Genomic DNA, 22,486 nt, shown 5'->3' on the forward strand with positions numbered 1-22,486 from the left:
CACTTTATTTTGTACCTATTTATATGTATGTATATCTTAGAAAAGCACTTTGTTTAAAAAGGAAAAAAAAAAAAAGCGTTTTATATGATTCCTGCCACTTGCTGCTAACTCTGGGCTGGTCAGAATGCTGCAGCGATACTTGATATAAATAAAACCTGGCAGTAAAATGTAGAGTAAAGATAAGACCTTTTGCTGGTTTAACTTTATCATAAAGGTGACATAGGCAAGCTGTGCAGCTTTACATTTTAACCAGGGGACTCTGTGGCATTTAAACCGTCTAGAAATGGTTGTACTTTAATGCCAGTAACAATCTGCTTCCTCTAGTGTCATTAAAATATATACATTTAGTGTATACTTATCACAAAAAAAAAAATCTTATAAGGGTATAAAAAACAACAAATGTACATGTTCTGTTTTTTGGCAATTGTGGCATGCATTTTTGGGTGATCTTTAGAGAAGGCCATTTTCTAAAGATTTTCAGTGTTCATACATGGTATGTGGATCTTAATGAAGTCCTGGATTCTTTTTGTTTGTTTTTGAGTGTAGGCATTGTGAATATTCACTTTTAATCCTATATCCAAAAACAATTACATACTTTTGATTTAATACAAACAAAAGCTCTTCCTTTTTCTGATACACTGGATTCTCTAGAATTTGTTTCCATATTAAAAGCATGCTGTTATAACTGCTCTTGTTAAAATCTCGTCAGTCTGAACTAGGTGCCACACTTCTTGAATTGATGGACTGCTTGTTCTACTGTACCATGTATGATTCTTGTCCTTTCCTACTTCCTTCATTACAGATTATGATGTGGCTTTATATTGTGCCTTACTTGTACATCTAGAACTAAATGTTTTTCATTCCCCCTGAACACTTCAAACCTAATCCTTCCTAAAGTGAATCAAAACTATAAAAGAAGAGTTTGGATAGATCTATTTTAGTTTCTCTCAATAGCAGTCATTTTCTATTTATATGGAAGAACAGTTTTTGAATGGCCTTGCAAAATGTGGGGGTGTTCACGAAGGGCATTTTTAGCCCTAAACCCCTTTTTGCTAACACTTTCTTTTAGGGTTTATTGAACACATTTACTGATATTTGGTGAGTTCTTTTCTTGGATGAGAGAGACTTATTACTAAAACTGTGTTTAGGTGTGGACTGGCTGGATTTTTTTTACCATACCAGTTGAAATCATTGTGATTTAATGAAGTTGCATTGCTGCAAAGTTGATGTGAGAATCAGGCTCAGCTGTGTTCAGTTCCTAATCCTTTTTAGATAGTAGACTTTTTCCATACTTAGAAAAGAAGGCTAGGAAAAAGTTTTAAAACAAAACAAAACAAAAAAACCATCTGAAATGGATGAAGGGTCTTTTAACTAACCTAAAAGCAACCAGACGCTTCTGAAATACAGTGGTGTCATTTTTTATTTTATCTGAAAAAGATCCCATCCCTCCCCCCCAGTATTTATCTGGTATTTGCCTTCATTAATAAAACAGCTTCTTCACAAACTGTAAAGAATGGGTGTGCTTTTCTTTGACGTAAATCATTTAAACATAGCTATTTTTTAAAGCTCTAAAAGGCTTTGTCAGGAGAATTTCAAAGGGTTGTATATAAGTTGCCTTTAACAGAAATAGCAAATGCAATTCTGTTCCTCAAACTTGCTTGCTAGTCTTCCTGAAATTCTGTTGAGGCATAACCCAATTATGTACCATGAATGTTAGGATCTGTATTGGCCTTGAGACCTGAATTTCAATAATGCATCTAATCATGATGATGTTTTATTTTTAAGTTGGAGGCTTCAGTTGGAATCACCTAGTTAAGTGTGCTGCTAGACATGGCTGGCATCTTGGCTTATTGACACAGCCTTGCACAGAGCTGAAGTTTATGTTTACCCCAGGGATCGTGTGAAGTACATTTCAAACAGTTGCTGCTTCTATGACTATTCTTCTTGTAACTGTATTAAGGGCATTAGTATGTTGAGAAAACACCACTCTTTAATATATCCCAATACAAATTGGGATTCTTAAATATCATTAATGACAGATGGCACTTTTAGGCTCTAACTTCTTTGCAGTGTACAAAAATATCTCTGTCTTCATACAATTTACATTTCTCAATATGCCATGTTTTTCCCTCAATGCTTTTAGCATGATAAGAAGGTGCGTGTGCACACTGAATTACAATCCTCAGCCTCTTAGACATTCATGAACTTCCACAAGAACAAATACTGACTATGCATTCCTTGTCTTTCTAATTAGTAGTGGAGCTAAATGTGGAACGAGAGCTATTTTAAGCCACACTTTTTTTTATAAATAAAATTCTAGTCATTTTAGATAACATCAGTGTTCTGAGTTGTTTTTCAGAATATTTTTTTAAAGAATATTTGTTACGTATCTGAATGTTGAACTTGAATGAGTTATCTAGCTACAGTAAGGAAAACTGGATTGAATTTGGCACACTCCACCCTATTAAACTCTTTTGATTAAGAACAGAGCCTAGTAGTAGTATTTAATTTTACCCATTTTCTTACAATAATGGGTATTCATACATTCTTATCTGAATCTTTCTGTTGAATTGTTGAAGTAAAACTTGTCATTGTTCAGTATTTGTGGTTTGGTGAATTCTAAGGCTGATGGCACATGGGGATGTAGGTGATTGACAGGAAAAAAAAAAAAGCATTTTAAGCAAAACATGGCATCGTGTTCTGCCTAGATACTCTATAATCTACTTCCAACTGGAGCTCAGAAAAACTTAATGAAAGTCTTGTCTCTGTTAGAGAAAAATTTACCTTGTTAAAAGCATGATTTGTTAAGAGTTGCAATGTTTAATGTTGGTTAATAGTTGTGCAGTTTTTCTTTTTCTTTTCTTCGAAAAGAGGCACAATTAAACTATTGACTTTGTTTACTCTGTCACCCTTGATCCCTAGCACTTCTATTCAGATACAAATTCATCAATGTATGCAACATCCTTTGTAATTTAAAATAAAAATTGTGGAGGAAATACTGTCTCAAATCATTGTGTGTGTGGAGTGACAGCGAATGGTGTGTGCTCTCTCCCAGCACTGTGGTATGGGGCACAACTTTTCTTAGAGTTACTATGATTCTTGATTTGGGTTTCCTCATGAAAAACGCTGGCTTAACACTTAGCATAGCCTTGAAGGCCTCCCTTGGTAGAACAGGTACAGTAACGTGATGGAGGACATGGCAGCACTGACAGCATTCCTTTGGGAGGGATCACACAAGGTACCTTGCTCTCCGGTCAGCGCTCCCACACGGTGCTTCCCTGGCATTCCAGAATGCCCTTGAAGGTGGTCTCTTGTCTTCCACCAGCAGCTCGTTTTGTCCAAATCTTTCTTTCACAGCATCCTCTGCAGGCAGGGGGGGGAAGACGAACAGCAGCCTGTAGAAAAGAAGCAGAAGGGTCACTGCGCTGCCTCCCGTTTCGTTCAGGGACGCAGTTCTGTGACCCCAGCCCCTGCCCCTCACAGACCTTACAGCCCCAGCCCCACACCCCAAACCCAGCGAGCATCGCTTCCCCCGACATCAGCCGCTTTAGGGCCGAGCCGCCTGCCCCTCATCCACCCTGAGGACGCCTCCTCGCTTCCTCAGGGGCTCGGCCGGGGCCGGAGGAGCCCCCACAGCCCCGCCGGCTGCCTCAGGGGGAGCTCGGCGGCCGGGTCATGCCCTCAGCGGCGCCCGCAGGCGGCGCTGGAGGCGCGGGCGCTGGGGCCTCTGCTCGCAAGATGGCGGCGGCCGCCTGCGTGCCGGTGCGGGTCTGCCACCAGGAGATCGTCAGGTTCGACCTGGAGATCAAGGCGGCCGTGCAGGTAGCGCCGCCCGGGGCTCCCTTCACCCCACCGAGGCCGCGGTTCTTCCCCTCTCTCTCCCCGCCCGGCTGCGAGGGCGCCCTCGGTCTCCTCAGGCGGCCCCCGCTGACCGGGCTGTTGTTTTTCAGGATATTCGGGACTGCCCGGGGCCGCTGAGCGCCCTGACGGAGCTCAACGCGGCCGTGAAGGAGAAATTCCGGCACCTCCGGGGCCGCATCCAGGTGAGGCTGGAGGGGATGAGCTGAGGGAGGGCTTGAGGCCGTGAGGGTGTTAATTCCCCGAATTAATGGCTGCTAATTCGCCCCCTCGCGGAGGGGAGGTGTGTGTGTGTGTGAGGGGGGGTCCAGGCTGCAGGTGGCAGCGGTTGGGCTGAGTTTTCGTCTTTTTCTGCCCAAGGAGCTGGAGCAGATGGCGAGGGAGCAAGATAAAGAGTCCGAGAAACAGGCCTTGCTGCAGGAGGTGGAAAACCACAAGAAGCAAATGCTCAGGTAGGCTGGGAGGCCAGTGCTGTTGACGGGTCCCCTGTGCCCTCAGGTACCTGACTTCCACATGGAATTTCAGATCCTGGTTTGCAAATACAGCCAGTGGCGTTGTGCTGTTTTGCCCAAGATCAAGAGTGGATCAGGGACAAAAAGGATAGGGCTCACTTCTCCTGTGTCTCTCCTGTTCTGGTTTTCTGACCAGACGCTCTTCCTTTGAGCAGCTGGACCTGTAAGCAGGTGGCTTGAGAGTATTTTTTGACTCCTAGCCCAGTATTCTTCCCCTTTCTCCATAAATGCTACACTTAGAAGAAGAAATGAAAGGAATGTGTATTGTTATTCTATGATATGATACAGAGAAAGCCCGTGTACGTATCATACATATCATATGCTCAGTTAAGATGACTGTGAAAAGTGTTTCAGCCTGCAGGGTGCTACCATCATACCACAACTTTGTGCTCTTGTGATTTCAGCAATCAGGCAGCTTGGAGAAAGGCAAACCTGGCTTGCAAAATTGCTATTGACAATGCTGAGAAAGATCAACTGCTGCAGGGAAGAGACTCCTTGAGACAAAGGTATTGAATGATGTGAAACTTAAACAGCATATGCTATATTCACTAGTGTAAGTGGAAATGATGTAATATTTCGAAGTTATTAGGTTGCATCTTGAACATAACTTTTCTTTTAAGGAGGGTGGCTGTTTTCTGTGGAGGTTTAAACTGTTAAGAATTATGATAATTTCAAGGTGTTGGCATCTCGAAGCAGAGAAGGGGTTGTGGTAGACTTCACGGTTTTCCTGACAATCTTTTATATTAATTCCAATTGAGGTCATAAAAGTGTAATGGATCATTGTGCAAGCTGTTTCCACATTTAAAACTGGATATAAGCTTCTATAATTTGTGTATTGAGAAATTTTCTTATTCACTATCATGAAGCAGCAAATGGGATACCTAGGATAATGAAGTGGTAGTTTGTATCAGTGCTTCCATGCCACCTCTTGAAGTTGTACCATCATGGATGAATAACTGGTAAAATGTAGGCCTATTTGAGACTGAGCCACAGTTATTTTGGCTCATGACTTTAATATTTTGCAATTTTTCTGTGGTGGTTTAGTGAAGATAATCTCTAGTTCTTATGCAGTAGAACCTGTTTGCGTCTTTTGTACACAAAGTACAGTCGTACTTTCTTGCAGTACCCAAAGACACAATTTTATCCCTTCATGCTTTAGGGTTTTTTTTTCTCTTCTTTTTTCAGGAAAACTACGAAGGAAAGTCTGGCAGAGAGTGCAAGTAACATCACGGAGAGTCTGATGGGCATTAGCAGGATGATGTCACAGCAAGTCCAGCAGAGCGAGGAGACTGTGCAGACCCTAGGTACAGATGTAACTGGGTGAATGGGTGGGGGTTGGATGACTGATGGTCCTTTCACTGGTTCTGTTAGGATGAGGAGTGGTAAACTGTCGTGATGTGGAGCACAGTGGAAAGTGCTGTAGGAGAACTTGCTGTGATGATAAGTAAAGACAGAACTCCTCTAACATTTGAGCGTAAACAGAAAATATTAACGAACATTGCATGAAGCTGTTTGCTGGAGTTTTTGTTTCATGAGTGTGAATAAGCAAGGAGTAGGGGATAGGATGAGGAGCTCTTGTTCTAGTTTCATATAAAAGCAGTTGTAAAAGCAGTGTGAGCTCACACGGTGTTGAGTGTGTTTGGTGTTACTGTGTGCTGCTGTCCTGGCATGCATTTGGTAACAGAGAAAATAAAAGCATAGGTACAAGTCCATACTTAGAGGAAGCTTGGTATGAGTAGGAAGACTGTTTTCATCCCTTTTCCAGCTGGGATGACTAAGAGATGAGGCGATCGAGTGACTTGAACCCAAGGTCATTTGCTCTGTCAGCAGTGCATCAGGGACTGTGAAACCAAGATTTCACTCTGTTCTTTGGCTTAGACTCCTAAGACAATAAATCAAGTGACCTGTCAAAATTGGTGATTCATGAACCATTTACAAGTTGGATCTGCATTGCCTGGGCCTCTCACTAGCTGTGCTTTTGTGCAGAAGAGAGAACAGTTTAATGACTAGGATAAATAATGCAACTTTTGCCCTCCTTCGGGGGCTTTCTACCCCCATCCGAGGATGGCAGCTGGGCACAGTTTGTTCATGCAAAAGTAGCATGTTTCTTCTCCCATTAAAAAGACAGTTTGGCAGACACTTTGTCACCCTGTTTCTGACTGAACAACACTTGGAGTTCATCAAGGGAAAAGCTATAAAAGGTCATTTACAAAACCCAGCTGCAAATTTTGAATTGGCAGTTAGAATTTCCTTTTTTTTTTCTGGGCAAGTCTTATCCTAGTACATGGTGAATATATGCAGCTAGGAAGCTCTGCTTTGTCCTCAGTAATGGAAAGCAACAGGTTTTCTTTTTTCACTTAGATCAGAATACTTCTTTAAGATGGAACAAAATGATTTGCAAAGTATTGCAGAAGTACTTCCACTATGCTTGCTTTTGTGAACCAGACAACATACTTAGAGTACTTTCTTTAATCAGTCAGATCAGTACAGAGTGATATACCAGCGTTCACTCTAGTACAAAGTACGCATCCTGTACTGGAAGAAGGGGACTCCAGGGCATTTGCTTTCTGTCCATTAGTAATTTGAAAGAAGGAAGACTGGTGGGTCTCAGGGATTTGGTTGTTTGATTGTCTGTTTTCACAGGGAAAATGAAGCTGAAAACGATCAATGTTCCATCTTTCAGTTTTGGCATATTCTCAAATTCTGTCTTTAATCAAGGTTTATTAATATGCTTTTTCTGTAGTTGATTTTGTCTTTCTGAGTAGAAGAAAAACAACAAGAATTCATTTGTCAAAAAGAATTGTGTTTGTCAAAAATGGTAACCATAAAACAAATTTTTAATTGTTTGAACAGAAGAATTAAGGAGCTCATGCTGTTCCATTCTGCTTTTGCGCACTCTCTAGCCCCATCTGAATCATAATGATATACAGCTTTGACTTTGGGGAACAGTTTCAGTTGTCCATTGGATATATTCAAATAATGACTTGATCTGCTGCTGCTAGAACTGATGCTGATAGTGATGGTGTTTTTTCTTAAATTGGTGGTTCTAACGCCATTCTTACATGTATTTCACTCTACTTCAGGGAGCTCTCAGATAGAACTGACTTTGTTTATAAAACTAGATTTGATCTGTTAACCTAAAAATTAAAGAATTCAGTAATGGGACGTAGGGCCTTTAAGTCATTCAATACTTTTATTATGCTTTCCATTTTTCCTTATCACGTCAGGACTATTGAGTTGTAAAAAATTCTGCAAGAACACAGCCTGATTTTGTCTTAGCCGTAAGTCTGACCCAGGAGGATCTCACAGTCACTACCCGTATTGCATGCTTATGTCCGTTGTCAGGTGTTTTTGAAGCGCAACCAGCTGAATCTTTTTCTTTTTTGTTTGTTGCAGCCAATTCTTCACGAACCATCCTGGAAGCAAATGAAGAATTTAAGTCCATGTCTGGGACAATTCAGTTGGGGCGAAAGCTAATAACAAAGTACAATCGCAGGGAACTGACAGACAAGCTGCTAATCTTTCTTGCCCTTGCCTTATTTCTGGCCACTGTGCTTTATATTTTGAAAAAAAGACTCTTCCCCTTCTTGTAAAATTCCAAAGCCAAACTGAACTATTATGAAAGATCAGAAAGGGATGGCATAATAATGTTAGGCTTATTATAAAAGGGATATTGCAATAGCTGAAAGAGTGTTAGAGCAGGCCTGACTTCATACTGTCCCCATGGAGTACACTACCTGACTAAGAAGAGCTTAAATGAAGACAAGTTGGGAAGAAGCGGTTAGATCAAAGTGTGGAGAGAAGAAACACCAGTCTGCCTGTAGGTTTGGGGAAGCAGACAAACACTTGAGGAACTAGGCACTCAGAGGTGCCAGTCTTATCTTTTATCCTCTCTTCATTTTGCCATGAAATTAACTTTTGTCTTTGGCTTGAACTGGAAGCTGCGTTGATATCTGTGTGCGAAGTGCTGAGAATAAGAGGAAAGATGGAAGAGAGAAAGTCACATACATTCCGTTAATAAACTATTTATTATATCTATATAAACTGGGTTTTGTTTAAAAACAAAGTCTAATGGACTGAAAGAGCCTGAATAACTTTCAATGTAAAAATTCTGCTTAATGCTTGCAGTAGTAGGTGCTTCTGAAATGTTTTTTTTCCAAGAAAGTAGCACATTTGCTCTGTTCTTCTGGCATCAAAGGACTCTCACCAAAGACAAATGGAAGTCTCATTTGTTATGATTAACTCATATAGTGTTTGAGATTTGTACAGTCAATCTGTTGAAATCAAAAGACTGTTTTTTGTTTGTTTTTTTTTTTTGCTTTACTTTATGGAATTCCACTTAATATTTTATATTTGCAAAATAGTGACAAGTTCTACATTTGAACATGTTTCTTACTCATACAGTTGGTCTTTTCTCCGTTAGTAAAATCTTTTACAAGACTGCCTTTCCCATCTCTTGTGCTCTCATAACGGGAGTTGATTTGCTTTAATAATGTAGGTACCAACATGCCACACTCTTCACATCGCATTGAAGTACCAGAAATGCACTGCAGTGTTCTTCAAAGTGGTGTCACCTTCCCCTAATGAAATTGTTTCATCGCTTCTTCAGAGCTGACTGGTAAAGTTGATGTTCTGTTTAGGAAGTTCTCACAGAATGGTTAAATACTTGTCTTAATTTCACTGATGGAAGTAAACTTTTTTAAAAGGCAGTGCTAAATGTATCTTAAGAAATACTGCATGAAGTCCTTAATGTTTAGAGAGAACAGGTGACTAGTGGATTATCTTATCACAGTGATAGTTGTTTTCTAGATCTTATTAGTGGGCACAATTTACCTTTCCACCGGCAGCTGCTACAAGCTTAGTTAAATAAGCAAGTAGCAGTAGACCGCGATAATCCAAACCCCTGTACAGGACAGTGGTAGTGGTGATTGTGTGACTATGTGCATAAATGATAAAAGCTGGAATCTGTCATCTAAGTTAAAATCAAAGCCTCTGTTTGAAGAGTTAAAATATTTGAGCCTTTCTTCCTGGTGCAGGAACAGGAATTTGGAAGCCTTTCCACTAGGACTGATCCATCCCATAGAGGGCAGTGCTGTGTATCTGTCGTGAGCGTTTTCTTGCTCTGGCAGTGCTGTAATGCCCAGGCTAGATAATATGAAAAAAAACAACACATCCATTCTGTGTACTCATCGTATTTCAGTGCAGCCGTCCTAGCTGCTTCTCCTGAGATGCAGAATTACACAAAGACTGAAGTAAGTTGAAACTGTGCATGTTCCAGTTCTAAGTAAGAGGGGAATTACTTTGTTTAAGAAAAGATATGTTACAAAAAATCCACACATTTGGACTTGTTAATAATAAATAAAAGTCCATGGACTAGGCTCACAACAAAGAACGTTTCCTCTGGCTGGCTGTTCAGCTTACGTGTAGTGCCTCCAGCAGCAGGCTAGAACATTCTCAACCTGTCCCCCTCTGCACTGATGCGTAGAAGTGTCTGTGCACTGATATGTGTGCAGACCATAGGCTTCTGTCCCCCCAGTCTTCGAAAGTCTTTAAATACAACTAGTATTTAAAGCATGCAGATTATTTAGTTTACAAATACATCTCAAATAAGTTGCTGTGCAGCAGCTCCTATTTTCTGGACCAGCACTGCAATGCTGCTTCATGCAGAGCAGGCAGGATTCTCCTTTCTAGATGATTTTCTTACTTCTAGGCTGACTGCAGCAGTCCTTTATTTTTTCCCTGAGCAAACCACTCTTGTCTTCCTGAAACGCAGCACCTGCAGGTGGTCAGACACTAGCTGCCTCAGTATTTCCTCCCTCGTGTGGACACAATACAAAAATAGGTTGCTGTTAATCTCTGAGATACTGGGACGCTAAGCAGATGATAGAGCTGTGCTGTAAGCAGTGATGCAGTGCGACCATCTGCAGGAAGTTTCACTTGGTTTATCTTTGCTACGTGTTCCCCTCAGAACAGAGACAAACCTTAAAAACCAAGCAGACTTCTCACAGTGCTGAGAGTTTCAGTACATTTTGTTTCAAAGGGGTGATCTTTATGTATGGGCATTGTAAAGTAGTGGAGTGAGGGGAAATAGAAGTATTACCAAACGTCATTTGCTCTGTTTTTGCAGTGATACTGAAATTGTAGCTCTCAGACCTTGACCCGCTGGCATGCACTGAGAGCAAAAAATAACTGTTAAGGATCTTCTGTGTGACATTTGTTCTCTGTCACATCCGGATTTCATTAAAAAAAAATTTTAGCCCTTTTGTATACATAACTACCTTCTCTGTATAAACAGACTTCAAATTTACAGCCCTTGGAGACAAGCAAAATAAGTTTTTTTTTTTTAAAAAAAAAAAAGGAAAAAAAGATCAAAGGCAACTGGACCTTTTGGGAGAAGGAGGAGTAGAAACTTTGCCTGGAACCCATGGGGTCATTTGGCAGCACTTGGTACTCAAACCATTTCCCTCCATGGGAAGGCAGAAAGCATCCAGCCTCCTAACAGGCCACAGACTGGAATAATTAATTAGTGGAGGTAGTGAGATGAATGCTGTTTCCTCTTTGGGGTAAGACAGGTGATTTGATGAAGCACCATCTCCAGCAGGTGGGGCCAACCACCCCAAGGTGATTTAAGGTGCCTTAATGGACTGTTCTGCTTGGTGGTTGGGTGCTGGAGCTCCCCTGGGCTTGGCAGGATGCTGAAATCAGCCCATATTGCCCCCAGCTGAGGGGTGCACTCAGACATCAGCCCTGCATGCTGCAGCATGGCATCTGGCTCCCTCCTGCCCTCCAGACCTCTCTCCTGCCCTCAAGGTACGTGCCTACATCTAAGTTTTTGAATAACCAAGCAGGAGCAGTACTGGGGGGAGAGGAGGTGATTGTTCCTGGCTTTTGTTGTCTCATATTTGCAATATTTGTCCTGTAACTGTGGAAAATTAGGTTTGTCTGGTTCCCCTGCCTCTGGAGAGGGGTTTTATTTGTATCTTCTGCCTTCTGGGTGGGCTTGGTGGCCATCTCCTGAATGGGAAGAATTGCCCAGGGTGGTGTGTCTCAAGGTTCTGCTGCTGTTGTGTGTCTGAGGTTGTGTAGTGAAAGGTAAAAGCTGGCATCACAGCAGTTTATTTGAAAGCAAGTAGTGTTTCCTAAGGCATGTCACCCTGTGAGTTTGCCCTGATGAGTGCAGCAGAGCCACTGGGGTGCTGAGAAGAAGGCAATTCCCCTTCCTACCATGTGTTTTGGCTTAGATATCATTCAGGGAGCATGGGTCAGAGCTGTGCTGAGAGCAGGAGCTCCAAGACTCCTGAGACAAAAGGTGTTTGGGGAGCTTTGGAGTAAGAAAAGAAGAGAGTTTGGGGCTGTGCCAAAGGACTGCACTTTCTTTGCAAAATACCATGTGTGAGCACAGGCACTTCAGCTCTCTTCAGCCACATTTAGTGGCATCAGTTCTGGTGTTAGATGAGCTGGTGCTTGGGTTTGTGCTTGTACATGAAGGCACCTGTGTGACAGCATTGCTACCCATGGCTTACACAGAAGTCAAAGCAAACAGCGCTGCTCCTGGTGCTCTGAACTGCTCCTCTGCCCCAGGCAGCAGGTACCAGTGGTGGAATAAATAAATAAATAGATAAATGTGGTGGCTGTGAGCTGATAGCGGAATCCACTGCTGAAAAACAATTCTACTTTAAAAGCTTGTTCCTTCAAAGACTACTGTCCCTTAAAACAAAGAGCACGTAACTGTTACGAGCTTTTATAAAAAGTACTGAAGTCTTCCTGCCCTGGAGTTTGGGGGCTGGGACAGGCAGCTGGCAGCAATCAAAGAGCTGTGAGTTAATGAGCTCCTCATTAAGTACCTGTGCAGCCTCCAGCCCAGCCCTGGCAGAAGCCATTTGAAGGATGTTGGTGTCTTGTTGTGGTGCTGGGGCTCTGAGGGATGAGGGTGGGGGCAATTCTGGTGGTTTGGTGGATTTGTAAGTTCTTTACTTAAAAAAAAAATTGCTGGTTTGTGGAAGTCCGCTTCAGTTCTTGTCTGTGGGGTCCAACCAACTGAGATAAGGTTGTGATTTCTGAACATCTGTGGAAAAGGGGAAGAGGAATGGGAGTTGATCCTCAGTCTTGACACACATACATGTATGCTTATTTACAGAATTTAACGAATAATAAATGAGGTGGTTGCTGAACAGGCAGCGGCTGCAGTTCAACATGAACCTGAGGGAGAGAAATGGGAATAGTTCTAACACACTGTGTAATTGTGCTGTAAAGACTTGCTTGATCTGTAATTCTTTGACGTTGGTTATGGTGTCAGCAAATAAAGGAATATTGCAGGATAATTCTCTGTGGGGAGAAAAAAAAAAAAATGTAATTTTTTTCTGCCTTCTAAGAATTGAGGCAAAACTAAGCGCGTATTTGAACTTCTCCTTTTGAAATGCTTTCCACATAACTGGCTTTACCGAAATGGAAGGGTGAATTCATAGCTTGGAAGTTTCTAAAAATGTCTCTGCCAAATGCGTGCGGCTGCTATCGCATGCCAAGTGGTCCAGAGCGAGCCAGGCTGGAATCTCTGGGGGCTGAGAATATCCAGGGGGCATGTGCGTGCTTGTCTGCAAATATGCTGCGCCCTTCTTTTGAAGGGGGGGGGGAATTATCCGAATGTGTTTGTAATGGTGTGATCCCACCAGAAGTGAGATATTTTAATGAGATGTGGTGCCTTTAGGATTCTGTATTGCTGCAGAGTGTGCCAAGCCCTTCGTGTAATTGGTGCCAGAGTGCTTGTTGTGTGCTGCCCCTCCAGGTGGGTGACAGTTCCCCAAACCAGCAGCAGGTGCAGCCTGCCGAAGGCACTGAGCTCTACCAAAGCAGTGTGGCTGCTCCTGATGCCCCGTGGTGCCAGTGCCAGGTATCCTCAATGGGTTTCTTCCAGCTGCTGACATGACCAAAGCTCGGAAACGCAATGCATTTCGTAGGGCTGGAAGTTTGCTCTGGTGTTGACCAGTTTCCCTGGTTATCTGTGTTTGAGGGTCAAAGAGCAGCAGAGGTTGGATGTGCCTCTGGAGATGATGTCTGGATGCACCTCCAGTGGAGGAGTCACTGCCCAGGGCTGTGTCCATGTGGCTTTTGAAGCCCTCCAAGGAGAGACCTCACAGGTTCTCTGGGCAAACTGCTCCAGTGCTCAGTCACCTGCACAGCAAAGAAGTGCTTCCTCGTGTTCTGATGGATCCTCTTGTGTTCTAGTCTGTGCCCCTGGCCTCTTGTCCTGGTCCTGGGCACCACTAAAAAAAGCTTGGCTCTGTCCTCTATGCATGCTTCCTTTGGGTATTCACATATATTGATAAGGCCCCCCTGGCCCCCTGTTTTCCAGGCTGAAGAGTCACAGCTCTTTCAGCCCATGTTCAGTCCTTATTTCCTTATTTGTACTTTGATGTAGGGTATGTGTGTGTATATATATATATATATATATATTTTTTTTTTTTTTTATTATTATTTTTTTTTTTACAGTAGCTGAAAAACAAGTTCAGCTGAAGAGGTGGAAAGAACCTGTGTTACATTTTGAATTTCAGTATAATGTTCACCTTTCTAATGCAGCTGTCAATGGTATCACCAAGCACTTCTCAATCGTGTACATCTCTAGGCATACTTTTTAAGGAATAATGGGATTAGTTGATGACAATGTAATCTTGCCTGGACTTGATGGCTGTAGGATTTGTCATGATCTATAGAGAAACAGGAAGGTTAACTGAACCTAAAATGCTCACAGGTAGTGAAGACAGACTTTTCATGCTCCTTTCCAGTTATACTGCAGTATCTGGAGCACTGTCATCTTTCCAGTTGCGTTTCACACTGTGTCTTCGCCTCGTGGACTAATTGCAGCTGGGAGGTGCAGAACCAGCTCTTGCTCCGTCTTCCTCTGCATTGGTCCCACTGTGCTGTCAGGTTTTTGGTTGAATGAGTGCATCCAGGGGCTCTTGCGTCACTTCAGTGCTATCTAAATGGGTAGCGAGGGTCTGAGTAACAAAGGTCTGCTTTCCTCCTTCTGTTCTGAGTAAGGCTAAACCTACAGACACACTGATTAATAAGGGCACATCCGTAAGGACCTAGTTTTTAGAAAGAATGTTTCTTAGTCCAGTTTCACTTAGCTTGGAGTGTTTCCATGGTATGTTGTAGCCATTGCTATCCCACCTGGATAGGTAGGAAGTCTTGGATTTATGTGCTTTTTTTTGCTCATAATTTCTTTAAAAAAAAAAAAAAGAGAAATACAAGCTTTAATAAAGCTGATTATTTCTCTTTATCATCAGAGGTCACCAGTTTTTCTGATCTATTTCTTCTTGTTAGATGACTTACTGAGGTTTTTAAAGGATGCGTATTCCTACGCCTCTAGTACAAGATCAGCGATGCTGCAGCTCTTGACAGGCTCCTTCCTTAACATGGCATTTCTGGTGCTGCATGTAAGTGGGTTTCATGCAACTGGCAGCCGAGGGGAATGGCACGCTTCCAGCACAGACTTCAGGTAGTACTGTGAAGAAGAGATGCGATAAATACCGGTCTCACTTCTCACGAAACAATGAGTATCAGATGCCACAGGGCTGGGTGAATCGCGAGGCTTCTGCAGCCTTGCGAAGTCATTGAAATTTTTAAGTCATTTTATTTTTAAACGGGCAGCGTGAGACCGATGAGATGCTATCGCTGCCGACCTTTGTCTCCTGCCGCAGTGGCGGAGCTGCCGCGCGCGTCCCGCTTATCTCCCTGCTCCGAGGCTGCCAGGCAGGGTCGCGGGCTGTGCCGCCGTCCTGCGAGCTGCTTTGCCCTGCGTTTGGTGTCGGTTTCTGCATGAAAGGAAAATGCCACTCGGCTGCTCTGAGCCTGGCCTGGTGATAATGCTGCGTGCGTCCCTCCGCTCCCGCGATAAGCGCCCAAAGGGCAGGCAGGGAGAACGTCTCCGCGGGGATCAGCGCACACCAGGCCCTATAGATAGAACCACATATATATAGAACGACATGAAAGCTTTCTGCTCGCTTCTTTTCAACAGCGGGCCGGCTACGTATCGCGTGCAGGGACGCTTTCGGACCTGACCCCTGCAGGGGTCTGCTCTGGCTGTGCCCGCCAGGCCCTCGCTCTGCCTCGTCCCAACGGGAACGCAGATTTGAAACTGAAACCCGCGGCCCCTGCAGGGTGTTGGTTTGTAGTCCTGATAAACGCCAAGAGCGGAGAGGTGGATTGGTTTCCCTTTATCTTCAAAAAGGACAGCAAGGAAAAAATTTCTGTTTGGATTATTGGCTTTTCGGAGGTGTCACCCAACTCCCCAGCAGTTGGTGCTGCTGCTGATCTGAGATAACTCTGTCAGTGGCATCTAGGTGCTGACATTATTGCTAGCTAGTCTGAAAGGGAGATAAGATTTTCTATATTGAGTAAGGCTATTGATCCAGTTGGCCTCCTATCCCGTGGCTGATAATAGCAAATGCTTAATGCATCCAAGAGAAGGGAGCCTTCCCTTCGGCTGAGTCTGCGCTCTGATACAATGCTGTGTGTTTGGGATTAAACAAATGAGTTCCTTTCTGGGCCATGTTTGACAAAGCATTCTTCCTTTGCCTCTTATCATTTGGATATAATATTGTGTGGGTTGCTACAGATCATAATGTTGCTCACGTTAGTTTGTGTCAGAGCATATTTGCAAATAGCTGAAGCACAAATGCAGGGAGCTCAATGCGAGTGGTTTGGTGCCAGCGACTCCCAGCTCTCAGGTTGTGGCTGCTTTGTGCCAGTAAGCAGTCTGTTTCTTCAGAACCAGCCAAAAAAGGAGCGGAAGGGATTTCTTTATGTGATTATTTTTATTTATTTTTCTAATAGTTTTTGTCTTGGTACTGGTATCTGCTATTGCTAAATAACAGACTTTTACCCAGAGTTAGCTCCTGATCTCCCACAGACTGAACTCTAAATAGCTTTGTAGGCAATTGGAGAATATTCGCAATGAAAGACAGCAAATGGGGATTCACTTCTGGTCGTTACTGCAAGTCAATTAATTTCTGTGAAGACGTGGGTACGCAGGTTTACGTACTGCAACAAGAGCTTCTGGTGTTACTGCCTTGTGAAAAGCACATTGAATTACCGCTGTTAGAGGAGCCTGCAAATGTTAGTGAGCTTTAAGAGAGAAAATGCCAGCAGCGTATAATACCTAAAATAACAAACCGTAAATATAGAATGCTCCTTTCGGGAAGGGGGCAAAAAACCCCCAACCCTCCTGCGTTTATTTATAAACTTTGATTAAGTCTTTGCTTTGGCAGAGCTATTTTGGGGGATTGAAGCTGACGTTAACAGCCCTTTCCACACTGACCTATGATGCGTAAGGCACGGGATTTAGTGTTGGAGTAGAAACCAGACCTGTATTGTTAATTAACATATCCGAACGTTATGAAGTACCTTGCCCATGACCCAGTGAAAGAAAAAGCTCCCCCAGGTAAGTGGAGCTGCTCTGTATCTCTTGCAGCCCTTGCACACCTCCGCCTCGCTGCAGCTTGCTCCAGAAATGTGCTCATCAGCCCCAGGTGCTGCTGCTGACAAATAACATTTTCTTTGCCTTTGTACACGAGGGCATTAGATGGGGTGTTTCAATTTGCGATCAATTATTTTTAACTGGAGAATGATAGCCCTGTGTCTAAATTATCTCGGGGCTTAATTCACATCAGTTAAACCTTTTCAAAGGCTTATTAAAATTCCTTAAGTGTGTCCCACTTATCAGCAGCTGAGTGTCGATGGCATTATACAAATGTTGCTATTGGAAATCACTGAAGTTTTGTTTGACTCTATTAGTCCCATATATACGTACTGCGCCTCTGACTATTAATACTACTTAGTACTTACACGACTCCTTTCATCTGGCGATCAGGAGGCATTGCCCGGGGAGGCCAGGATCCTTCTCCCCTTTCTAAATATGGGAAAACCATCGTGTCTGGTGGCTGTCTCATACCAGGGTTTGACTTCTCCCACCGAATGTTGCCAGACTTGGCTCCCTGTCTACCCTGATGAGTTTTAACATCTCCTTTTAATCATCTCCTTATACTGGTGTAGCACCTGGGTGCTGCTCGTTGCTCTCTGCATGAGCATGGGGCAATGGTGTGGCTCCTGCAGCTAGGGCCCCCAAGGAAAGAAGATGGATGGATGCAGGTGAAGGAACGAGAAAGTGCTGTGCTGTGCAAAAGGCAGTGGTGGCAGTTGCTGACCTGTTCTGGAGCAGAGGGAGGTTTGAAAAGAGGTTGGAAAGGTTTCTGATGGGGAGAAGGCTGGGTGGCTGTTTCCAGAGTGTCCCTGTGCTGGCAGGAAATGTGGGGAAGCACAAAGAGGCTTGTCTGAAAGCCTCATCAGAGCCTGGTGTTGACATCTTGATACTGAGAGAGGATGAAAAAGGGAGGGACAGTCTCTGAAAGGCCTCCAGTGGCACTAGCTCAGTTTTCCCATGCTAATCTCCAGCAGCAGGAAGGAAGGAAAAATCGGAATTGTTGAATAAAGGGGCTACCTGCCTGGCATGGGATGCAGCTGCTGGAGCGTGGATTGCTGATGTGAATTTATATACAAATATCCAATCGGAAGTGCTTGGGTTAGTGATCTTAGGCAGCTCTCCCCTCTCTCTATTTTTTTCCCTCTCCTGCAGTGTCAACAGCTAGCTCCTGCTCTGTTCAGGCAGGTGAGGAGGTCGGTTTGCATTTACACGGGTCTGGGTTTGCCTCGTACTGAGCTCTGCTGCACCAAGGTCTCCTCCTGACTCGGTGATCGTTCATCCCAGAAGCCACTAGGTCGCACTGTGAAATAAAGTTCTGCCGAGCCCTGCACCGCCTCAGCACTCACCTTCCAGCTGCGCCTCCTCGGCACAAAGCGAAGCCCGATTCCATGAGGTTGAATTTCAATATAATAGAGCTGAAGCTCAATATAGTTGAGTTAAGGGCGGTTTTGAAACTCTCTGGCTTCAGGCAGGGAGAAACCAGCTGTGATACTTGCTGCTGTATGTGCTCTTAGACATTTTTGGGGCACTATTCAGCACTACTTCATTGTGCACCCACTGGGTACGTGAGTGAGCTGCCTGCTTGTGTTGTGTGAGCCTCTGCCCTGCTCCACCAGAGGAAAGCCCTCATTTGGACCCAGCAAGGTGTTCTGCTTTCAGTGCTGACGGTCATTCTGAAGCACAATAAACTGCAACGCAGATGCTACAGGCATTTCCAAAATGATAAATCTTTGGGCTTTGGTGGCGACAGCAGCATGTTTTAACTGAGATGTGCTGCACCCAGCTATATGGCGTATTATTTTCATAATAAGCTGTTTTGCTCTATTGGAATGTAATTTCCAATTTTCCTATGTAGAATTTATGAAAAACTAGTGTGCAGTTCGGTGCTCAAAACTATTTTAAGTTAAATTGAGTTTCTTCTATCCCACTGAGACTTCTTAATTCCTATATATTTCTAATTTCCTTTGGAATATATCACAAAGGAAAATGTATTGATTTTGTTATGTTAAAGGCTATTCTTCTGAAGGAACAGAGTTAGATAAAACTTTCTTTTTAGTTACTGACTTGTTTTTATTAAAATTACTTCAGTTAATCCCAAGTATTTATCTGATACATTAATCCCAGCACTATTCTAAAAATAAAATTGGCAAAAAAAAAAACAACGTTGAGCTTCAAGTTGGCGAGCTAACTTTTTCTGCGTTCTGTTCAGTGCAGCTCTGCAACTGCATAAGGGCTTGTGCATGCTTGTGTTACAGTTAGCCGCTGGGTATTTCTGCGGGACTGCAGTGGGGCCATATCGCTGCTTTTTAAAATTAGATCCTGCTCTGACGGCCACAGGGAGAGGAGCCGTGATAAAGGGACTGAGCATCGAGCTCTGCGGGAACTGCCGGCCTTGGATGCTTGAGCTGCAGAAATACCGAGCCACCGCCGCTGGAAAAGCTTGCCTGCTCCTTGGCTGCAGGGCTTGTGATCGCACCCTGCTTGGTGTCAAAGGCTTTGGAAAACTTTAGCATCAGCCTGCGCTGCGGAGCTGGAAATGAGGAGCAGGAAATTATTATCCGGTATCTGCCGCACCTCATGTAACAGCTTTTCCATCTGCGAAGTAATTACGTTCCCAAAAGTATTTCTTGAATCAGGGAAGTAATGTGACCAAGGACTATGTTTACAGAGTCTTTCATCTTGTGTAAGCCAAAGATATCCCAATTTAAGCTGAAACAAATGCCCTTATTCTGAATGGGTCGATGTTTTCACCTTTTTATGTGTTTGGCCACCGAGGCTTACAGGAAACGAACATTTTGGCATCACCTGTTGCTCTGGCTGTGTCTGTGAGTGCTTGCTGGGCAGTTGCTCTGCCTTATCTGGTTACATCTGCAACATCTGCAAATAAGTTATGTGGTATTCTCATCCCCCTGAGGATTTATGGTGACCCCTCGGGGACCTTAATCACTGGATCAGTACCCTTCTGACACCTGTAGATCAACATAAACTTGACCCTTGGTCTTGACAAATCTATCACCACAATACCCTTTTTCTTTTTTTTAAGCATCCCCATTGCTGGGAACTGGAAGGAAGCGATGATGGTGGCAGGGCAGCCCCACACCCGTCTCAAGGTCAGAAGTCAAAATGATAAAGGATTTGTGGGTCTGTGGTACCCGGGCACAGCCATGGGGGAGCCTTCAGGGAGGGCTCCTCTGGGCTTGTGGGGTGCAGCCAGCCCCCCGGTGGGGCTCGGCGAGACGCTGGCCCTACAGGGCATCCTATAACCTGGGGAAAGCCAGCTCTGAGCCCTGTGTGTGCTCGCAGGTGTGTTTTCCTGTGGCACTGTTAGAGCTGGCCGGTGGCTGGAGGAAGAGCTCTGTAAAATGCTGCATTTGGTGAAAGCTATTTCCCCTTCTAGGGCTCTTGCTGATAAGATGGGATGTGCTGCTTTAAAAAGCTGCTGGTTGTGCTCATCCTATCTTTAGCTCAGGTCACCAGAAAGTGTTTTCTCTCTTTGAAAAGTCAGTTCCTCTTTCTGCGAGGCTTCCCTCCGCTCGCCCCCATCCATTTTTCCATCCATTTAGCATGCGAGCTAATCCCTGCTGCAAAGCAGGGATTTCTCTCCGTGCCTTTTCAGGCTGCCTGCGTTCAGTAGGCAGTGGAGGACCTCGTTCCTCACCTGAGCCATCTGCCGCTGTTTGCAGCACTGTATGGGAGGTTAGATGACCCCTGTGAGGTTCTGTGTTGAGTGTTAGGGCTAAAATTTAAATAGGGTCTTCCCAATTTCAAGATCTCAGCAAGTTGGAGCTTACCTAAAAAAACAAACAAACAAAAAAAAAGACTGCAAGAAGTGCATACTACACAGGAAACACATAAGGAGCACCCTGCAGAACAGCTAATCACTGCAAAACTATTTTCAGAGTGGTTATGCTTTATCCCCAAAAGTTTTCCACAACACATCAGTGACTCAAAAATTCTGAAGTTATTGGTTCCTTTCTTAAGGAAAAATATAAAATTTCTGTAGCCCACAAGGTTTCCTTGACTGATTCTGGATCTCCTCTAAATAGTTTTATTTTCCCTCGGAAGGTGGGTGTCGTGCTGATATCCTGCTTGATACAACAGGAATGGCCTCAAGACATTTGTAGAGGGTGACGCTCTTTAACTGACACACAATAATCTGCAAAATTTATTTCTCCTAAATGGTATTTCACCAGAGGAAAAAAAAAAAAAAAAGACTGTAAGTGGGGAACTAATTGCTTGAATGGCCTCTCCAGTCCCAGCCACCTGTACCTCAGCCTAAACTCGACTCCTGTCATTTATGCTCTTTAAGTGTGTCCCGTTGACTTCGGGATGAAAGGACTGAGTAGAGCTAATGAGTGCCAACGTCTTGATTTTTGGCTGCAGTTGGGAACAGCTGCGCGTGGGGAAGGAACCTGCCCAGCAAATGAAAGGAATGGCCATCTGGGAGGCAGGGGGAGGAGGAGATAGGAGGCATTTCCTTCTGCTCTGCAGTTAGTCAGGCTCTCTGCCTTTCAGGACAAGTCTTGGAGGGCCAGCTTGGCTTTCCTGCAGAAGAATCTTTAACTGCGAACGCAAAATTAATGTGTTAAGGGGGAGTTCTACTACTGGGAGCAAATAATCGTCTGACTCAGCAAAATAAACCTCTTTTCTGTTTTGATTACATGCTGAGATTTGAATGGATTTACCCCTAATTTGCCTTTCTACCTGAGACAAGTTGAGCGTAACGGTATTGACCCTCAACAGAACAGTGTCTTGTGTCACCACAACTCTGATCATGGCTTTTTTGTGCTGAAAAAGTTACTCAAACTGAAGCTTGGATCTGAATTACGTGACACTTAGGAACGTGTCCGTGTTCAGCCTTTGCTTTGGTAGCCCATTTGCTCTGTCTTCAGCTTTTAAGGCCAAAGATCTTGATGGCCTGGCCCGGTATTTTCCTTGTTATTTCTTGTCCCTTCTCTGTTTGAGTAACTAAAAGAGCAGGATGATGCCTACTACCCAACGTAGCCATCCTTGCAGCAAGGCTTGTGTAACTCCTGTCGTGACCAAGAAGCCCAGCAAATCTAAGGTATTGGAGAAGAGACCTCCTGTATCATGGTAACGATGGGTGTATGTATTTAGGAATTGTAGAAAGGTGGAGTAAGGGTAACACTGAAGCTTGTGTACAACAGGGATCCAAACCACAGAGCTGTTGTCTTCTGTGGAACGATGAGGGATGCTCTGGGTGCGTAAAAAGGAAGGGGGGAGGGAAGCCAACACTTCTGCTTCCCAAGATTTTTGTGGAATGTAAAATAAGACTGGCACCTGAAGTTGATTCTTTTGTTCAGAAATGTTCACTCCACCAGGGTGCAGGGGCTGTGGTGTTAAAATTTTGGGGTTTGCCCCTAACTCCTGATTTGATTTAAATCCCTCTGCCTTGATGTGCCATCTCAGCAACGTGTAAATGGTGATCCCAGTAGTTTGCAGGGAGGGTGGCGCTCATCTGAGTAGCATTGTGTGTGTAGTGCTTTAAAATGCCAAATTAAAAGAACTGAAGCAGTATTGATTATTGGTTTCTAATGGGTTCTAAAGTAGATGTTTGGCTGTAGCTGTCAGCTCCTGTGGGTGCCCTGCTGATCCCCACATGCAGCACGGATCGGTG

At 43.9% G+C, this 22,486-nt stretch overlaps 1 protein-coding gene across 1 annotated transcript; it reads left to right on the plus strand.

Annotated features, from left to right (window-relative positions):
* The first annotated feature begins 3,738 nt into the window (after positions 1 to 3,738).
* BNIP1 (BCL2 interacting protein 1) lies at positions 3,739 to 8,418 on the plus strand. Its single transcript, XM_032197240.1, has 6 exons — positions 3,739 to 3,822; positions 3,951 to 4,043; positions 4,219 to 4,310; positions 4,775 to 4,876; positions 5,556 to 5,674; positions 7,767 to 8,418. Exons 1-6 carry the CDS (start codon positions 3,739 to 3,741, stop codon positions 7,961 to 7,963), a joined length of 687 nt encoding a protein of 228 aa, XP_032053131.1. The 3' UTR covers positions 7,964 to 8,418.
* Positions 8,419 to 22,486: the final 14,068 nt, after the last annotated feature.

Source organism: Aythya fuligula, chromosome 14 (genome assembly GCF_009819795.1).
Source record: "Aythya fuligula isolate bAytFul2 chromosome 14, bAytFul2.pri, whole genome shotgun sequence".
NCBI classification, from domain to species: Eukaryota; Metazoa; Chordata; class Aves; order Anseriformes; family Anatidae; genus Aythya; species Aythya fuligula.

Bases quoted from the DNA above. Each gene is read 5' to 3' on its own strand.
- BNIP1 (XM_032197240.1), top strand. From the start codon at position 3,739: ATGGCGGCGGCCGCCTGCGTGCCGGTGCGGGTCTGCCACCAGGAGATC. The intron at 4,877-5,555 runs GTATTGAATGAT...TTCTTTTTTCAG, and splicing joins AGAGACTCCTTGAGACAAAG to GAAAACTACGAAGGAAAGTC. The intron at 5,675-7,766 runs GTACAGATGTAA...TGTTTGTTGCAG, and splicing joins GGAGACTGTGCAGACCCTAG to CCAATTCTTCACGAACCATC.